At 42.5% G+C, this 7305-nt stretch overlaps 1 protein-coding gene across 1 annotated transcript in view; it reads right to left on the reverse strand.

Moving 5' to 3' along the window:
* The window catches only part of NUP93 (nucleoporin 93), a 114224-nt gene that overhangs the window by 25157 nt on the left and 81762 nt on the right, over window positions 1–7305 (reverse strand). The window contains exons 6-8 of the mRNA XM_037729270.1: window positions 2130–2204; window positions 949–1094; window positions 665–763 (exon numbers count right to left, since the gene is read on the reverse strand). Coding sequence (XP_037585198.1) covers window positions 665–763; window positions 949–1094; window positions 2130–2204 — 320 coding nt within the window. The remainder of the gene's footprint in view (window positions 1–664; window positions 764–948; window positions 1095–2129; window positions 2205–7305) is intronic.

Genomic DNA, 7305 nt, shown 5'->3' on the forward strand with positions numbered 1-7305 from the left:
GAAGGAAGGAAGGAAAAAAGTTGGATGCTTTTTTTTTTTTTTTTGACACAGGGCCTCACTCTGTCACCCAGGCTGGAGTACAGTAGCATCATCATGGCTCACTGCAGCCTTGACCTCCCTGGACTCAGGTAATCCTCCCACCTCAGCCTCTCAAGTAGTTGGGACTACAGGTGCATGCCACCACACCCGGTTAATTTTTCTAGTTTTTGTAAAGAGGAGGTCTCACCATGTTGCCCAAGCTGATCTTGAACTGCTGGGTGCAAGCAGTCCACCCAACTTGGTCTTGAAAGTTGCTAGGGTTATAGTTGGGAGCCACCACACCGGGTTGAGCAATTTTTGAAAAGACAAAAAGTCTGTGTATGGGGGCTTGCTTCCATAATAGCCTTCCCTCCTTTCTTCCTTCCTCTTAGCCACCTACCAAACCCACCTAGTCATCCATCCACTTTTTTTGTTTTTTTTAATTTTTTGCCTCCTAGGAAGAAAACTGGCCAGGAATACGGGGTGAAGGAGGAGAATAAGTAAACGCAGTGAGTGAGTGTGTGTGAGTGAGTGAGTGTGTGTGTGTGTGTGTCACAGGAACAGAACCAGTGGTATATAAAGAGAATGCACACAAAGGCCCCACCTGAGTCAAGTTCGAGGGCTCACAGGTATGAAAAGCCATCACCTTGACAATTCAGCTCTCATTAAGGAGCTCATTAGATTGTGTAAGGAGGGAAACTGCTGAGTGGGGAGTAAAAGCCTAACGACTTCAAACGAAATACAGCTTGAAGAGAACTCTTGTGACTATCAATTGACACTGGCAGGGCCTTTTGAAGATGCATTTTTAAAAATCCATCATCAAGAAAACCACTCAAAGTTATTTAAAATCAAACTCTGAAGAACAGTTAACATTTCATCCCACAGAATGGAGTGTCTCTGCAGCACATTTCAGCCAAGTCAGCAAGCTGCTAACCCCATGGGAACACTGGACCCCAGTTTCTACTTGACTTAGCTCCAGGTGCTACCTTATCATCCAGCTCCGCAACAGAAGCACAAAGGTCCACCAGGTTAGGCTGCAGGTGTCCATTTACAATCTTCTCATTATAGATATAAATCTGAAATGACAAAAAGCAAAGTAAACGGCACAATATCTATTTTCTTTTCTTTTTAAAACCTCCTGAAGCAGGCAATGGCCAGCAGAAGCTTCAACCAACTTTTCCTTCCTCAGAGTGGCTGAGCCATCCACACTGGCCAGCTCTCCAGCTGTGCTGGCGTCGTGGGTAACACACTAAAGCTAACTGCCACCTCCCAAACACCTGAGGGGTAGGAGCAGCAGGGTTGAGAGGAGAAGAACCACAGGGAGCTCTGTGCCTCTCTGTCCCAGCAAGCAAGGACCCAGGGAACGACAGGACAATGGAAGGGCTCTGACTGTTGCTTCCTAAGAACCAAGGCAAAGGGCTAAATTCTTTCAAAAGAATGGACAGAGTGAAAAATGGGCACTGCCTCCTTCCTCGAATGCCTAAGTTGGCTGGCACTGTTTTATTTAAAAAGTCAAATCCAGGTATGTATGGTCCTCAGAGCGGTTTCAGTTCAACAGAATTCCTGTGCTTAACACAAAGCGTCTCAATCCATACTCATACTATTGGATGGTCATCATCTGCAACCAGAAGATGATCTCTAAAATGTCATGAGTTTTCCTAGGACAACAGTGGTATTAAGTAGTGAATACAGTATGCTTATCAAGGCAGAAAAACATTTAGAAAATTTCTCTCAACAATGAGTGAAAAAAGGATTTGCTAACATCATCAGCCTATCAGGTAATTCAGTTAATATTGAACTCCATTTGCTAAGCAGGGCAGTTCCCTGAAGCTTTACTGTACATGGGACTACTGCCAAAAATGCAAACCGAGATGCCATGGTCAGTGTAAAGGACAGATTTCAATTTCCTCAAATCAAATGTGAGTCATTCTATTACCCTATTTGACAGAATTCTCCAGCAGCCTATGGCAAAATATTAACTAGTCCTCTAAATGAAAAAACACAACTTGCTTTCAGGGTTTGACTTTTACAAGTTTTTGTTCCCTTTTACTCCCTAGAGGTTCACAAAGGATTGAATCTCCTGGCTGAATCTCCCTTGTGAGCACACTCACCTGCCGGGCATAGGCCATCTCGATGCTATCCAGAGAGCTTCGACCAGGGGGTCCCACATCACTGATGTAGCTTGGCTGTGGATAAATACACATTCAGAATCAGTTAGGGACAGTATTCAATTATGTGAAGAAATAAAAATCACATAAACATATTCTTGTCTTTAACAGAGCTGTGAAGTCTGTTTCCTAGTTAAGACTTCCTCAAAATGATGATTTTAGGGATTTCGATAACATTCAACTTTTACTGTGAACACATAAGAAGAGAGCAGGCATGGGATTGGATTAACTAAAAAGAGTGAGGGGATGGATAAACTCTATCAATACCTCAATGACTGTTTCTGGAAATGTACATCTTTCCAATGTTCTGTTTCAATCTCAAACCCCCTCTCTACCTCATCTTCCCTTCCCATGTCTTCGTACCAGTGAAGCTGTTGTTTTTATCAGTGGGCCTCTTTTTCATCAATCATATTAGGCAGTTCAGGGAACACAGTTTATAGAGCCAAACGTCTAATTCAGATATTTCCGTACTAGAGTCCACACTAAGATGACAGCAGCTGATTACTTTTCTGTTACCTGAAGATGTGAGACCAGTGTAAGCTGGAGAGTCACTCATTCAGTAAATATTTGCTATGTGCCTGCCACATGCACAGCTGTGCATATATCCATATCCATAAGAACAAAAACAAGCCAGGCAGCAAAGCCTGTCCCCAAAGAACTTACAATCTGAAGAGGAGAGTGAGATAAAAATAATCATGTATTGCTTAACAATGGGGATAGGTTCTGAGAAATGAATCATTAGGAGATTTCGCCATTGTGTGGACTTCATAGAGTATACTTATACACACTAGGTGGTTTAGCCTACTCCACACCTCTCCACACCTACGTTGTATACATAGCCTATTGCTCCTAGGCTATCTACCTATACAACATATTATTATAATATTACAGGCAACTGTAACACAACGTTGAGAGAGAGAGAGAGAGAGAGAGAGAGAGAGAGAGAGAGAGTGTGTGTGTGTGTGTGTGTGTGTGTGTGTGTGTGTGTGAGAGAGAGTTTTCCTCTTCTTGCCCAGGCTGGAGTGCAATGGTGAGATCTTGGCTCACCACAACCTCCGCCTCCCAAGTTCAAGTGATTCTCCTGCCTCAGCCTCCTAAGTAGCTGGGATTACAAGCATGTGCCATCATGCCTGGCTAATTTTGTATTTTTAGTAGAGATGGGGTTTCTCCATGTTGGTCAGGCTGGTCTTGAACTCCCGATTTCAGATGATCTGTCTGCCTCGGCCTCCCAAAGTGCTGGGATTATAGGCATGAGCCACTGTACCTGGCCATATGTATATATTTAAACATAACTAAATATAGAAAGGGCATATGAAAATATGGTATAATTTTATGAGGCCAGCCACCATCACATACGTAGTGCATGACTGTGTATGAAAAAAGTCTCAGTCTTTTTAAAGAAAGAATATTCATCTTTAGCTAAGCTTATGCCTTCTGTTATTAGGTAAATTATGCCTTCAAAATTAGGTAAATTCTTAAGTTTCCACTCATTAGTTTATACTGTAGCACAGCAGAGATCAAATTCTTTAAGCTTATCTCATTTTAAAAAAGCCCAATGTTCTATACACTAAAATCTAAAATAAATCAGTTTAAACTAGGCTTTCTGTGAACCAATGGAAGACAACAGTCAAGCTTCCCAGCACCGTGAAGCTGGTAAAAGGAAGAGCAGAGTGGGCATGCACCAGGAGTAGGGGAGAGAGGGGAGGGCAGGTAGCAGAAAGGCTGCTTGAAGCCCTCAGTTCTGGAGAATGAACACTGGATTGTCAAGGACACCTGGGTTCCAAGAGGACCACTTCACTCCCTGGCTTTGGGATCTGGAGCAAAGTACCTCCTGAGATTCCCATTAGTCAAATGAAGGGGCTATCGTAGATGACCTTGAGAGGTCCCCTCAGCTCTGATCTCCAGCTATCACTGGTATTAAAAGAGCTTAAAATGTTCACTGATCTTGGCAGATGCTGCTGGCTGGCCCAATGACCCTTCCCAATTCCTATGTCTCACACTTTACTCTCTGCCACACTTCAAGCTGGCATTTAGAGTTATTAGGTTGGCGCTATCACTTTTGCGCCAACCTAATAAATATTCCCAATAGCGTGCTGTTAAGTGTTTTTTAACAGCTAGCTCTTGGGAAAAGGGACGATGGGTAGCATTTGCTGGTTTCTGTGGTTTAAATTCTCCCAACATAGCAGATTTCAAGCATAGGCGATATCAACTAGACTGCAAATTCCTTGAAAATTTAACAACAGGTCCTCATGTGCTGATCCCTATACCCTTTGAATATATACACCATTGAATATACCCTCTTCCAGCTCTACTACAGCAAGGAATAGCACATCCTAGTTTTAGCCAATGAGATGAAAATACAAGCCTGCTAGTACGTTTGGGGACAGCTTCTGCTTTTACTGATTGGAGGGTTGAGATGGAGAGCCTGTCATGGCTTTTCAACTCTCTCCCCTTCTTTCTGCCTTGAATGTAAATGTAATGTCTAGAGCTACTGCAGCCATCTTGTGAACCTAAAGTAGGTGGATGTGCTACAGATGGTAGTGTACCAGGACAGAAAGGTGTTGGGTTCCTGACAACACTGCAGAACAACTGAATTAACATCAACAGCAGACATCTCAGTAGGTGAGAAATATACACCTCTATTCAAGTTACGAAAGCTCAAGTTTTCCACTACTCACAGCTGAAAGCATTCCTACCTGAAACACAAATTTAATTAAAAAACCACTGGGTTACAATAATAACAACAGCTATTAATGAGCACTTACTATGTGCCAAGCACTGCTTGAATTTCCTTATTATTAACTGTACAATCTTATATAGGTACTTTTATTTATTTATCCATCTTACACAAAGGTACACAAGAGCCATGAAGCAATTTGCCCAAGTTCACTTCAGCAGGAAGCAGTGGAGCTGTGGCTTGAATCCACAGTCTGGTACCACACTCTGTACTCTTTGCCATTGCTCTATCCTGCCTGCCAGGGCAGCCTAGGGCAACTTTAAGAACAGTCATTACAGAATAATAGTTGGAAATCCTGGATCCACTACTTATAACAATGTGACCTTGAGCATATTGCTTCCTTTAAGCCTCAGTTTCTTTAGCTGTAAAGTGGGGGTGGTAATGATATCCACCACACAGGATTGGGATGAAGGTTAAATGGGGAGAAAAATAGTATTAATACCTACCTCACCGCACTGCTGTGAGGAATACGTGGAAGACTTCAACACAGTGCCCAATACATGGTCAATAAACGCTAGCTGTTCTCACTTTGTAAACAAAAGTAAACCACCACAATGAACACAGGAACAATACTACGCTGAACAACAACAGATACGGACGCCTCAGAAATATGACCTAAAGTATTTTACTTTGTGCAGGCTGAAAGTCTCATTTCACTTTTCTACAATGAACACACATCCTTGTTTGATGGAAGCCCCCCAGCCAGGGCATTTTATACTTCCAGACTCATTCAGAGTCTTCCCATTAACACTGTACTAAGGACTGTTCTCTAAGACAGCCACCTTTCTAGAACCGAGTTACTAAAAAGCGGAAGATTCCAGTCTTTTTATGAGACACAGCACTAAACCTGTTAATTCCAGTAACCTAGTCAAGGAGAATAAACAAGAAAATGCAAAGAACTGTACCAAAGCATTTTTGCAAGGACACAGTTGTTGCAGCTAAACATACACGAACAGCCTTGAGAAATATTTTCCAGTGCTAAAAACCTAATTTTAAAAATTATCCATTTAAAAAGTAGTTGGGTTTCAGCTTTCAAATTTCCATTTAAATTAATTTTCCCTAATGCTCTTGTTTTTAAAGGTACCCATCCTTCAGTTGCCCTTGACCAAGCCACTATTTCACCACACATAAAGTCAATTATCCACAAGAGGATGTGTATATCCACATTCCTGAACAGAGGAACCAGCGAATGTTTAGCTGGAATTCCACAGCCGAGGATTGCCTGAGGGCTGGGAAAGCCACCAATCTCTGGGGTTCTCTGCACTGGGGCAGAGCCATAGCAAGGACAACAGGACATGACGACAGGAGCAAGAAGCCAGAGACCGAAAGAGCAGGGAAGATGACAGGGTTTCTTCTTTTAGAAGAAAACAAGCGGCTCACCCAGGAGTCTGGAGATAGATATGTGGAAAAACAGTAGGCTCTGCGAGCACAAACTGAGAAAGGTCTTGTCAGAGTAGACAGTGTTCCCAAGACAGCCATTCCAGGACAGGACGGGGATAGAAAGTGGCAGGAGAGAATGGCAAACTTTTATTAAACACCTACTATTGCACAAAGTATATCCAGGGATGCATAAAACTCTTTTCCCAAGGAAAGCACATTCTAGTTAGAAAATGCAGGCCAGGCATGGTGGCACATGCCTATAATCTTAGCACTTTGGGAGGCCAAGGTGGGCAGATTGCTTGAGTCCAGGAGTTCAAGACCAACCTGGTTGACGTGGCGAAACCCCGTCTATACCAAAACCAAAACCAAAACCAAAAACTAGCTGGGTAGGGCGAAGTGCACCTGCAGTCCCAGCTATAATACTTGGGTGGCTGAGGTGAGACGATCACTTGAGTCTGGGAGGCAGAGGTTGCAGTGAGCTGAGACTGTGCCACTACACTCCAAGCTGGAAGACAGAGACCCCGTCTCAAAAGTGGGTGAAAAAAAGAAAAAAAAGTAATGCAACTAGCACTCCTAGCAAAATAAGTACATGGTAGTAAGAAAATATGATGATACTGCAGAAGGAAGACTTTAATTTCTAAGTGAAATGTTTTGGCTTTATGTAAGCAAAATGGAACCACAGTGATTAATTTACAATAGTTAGCTTTATCTGTATGCAAAAGTCCATTACTACTAGGATAAAACACCAGCCAGGGCCCAGAGAGGAATGGGGTCCTAAATGCAACCCAGCTAATAACTGTGTGATCTTATTCACCCAGCTAATGACTGTGAGACCGTGGATACAATGAGAAGAACACTTGTGGCACTCATAGGATGGAACACTGTTAGAACTACTAAAAAACGATGCACACCTTGTATACTAATCTAGAAGAAGTTGTAAAATATGTTTAAAAACATGTGAAATTATAGGACCTAATATATAAAATGATACTATTTGTGATT

Source organism: Cebus imitator, unplaced genomic scaffold (genome assembly GCF_001604975.1).
Source record: "Cebus imitator isolate Cc_AM_T3 unplaced genomic scaffold, Cebus_imitator-1.0 Scaffold297, whole genome shotgun sequence".
NCBI classification, from domain to species: domain Eukaryota; kingdom Metazoa; phylum Chordata; class Mammalia; order Primates; family Cebidae; genus Cebus; species Cebus imitator.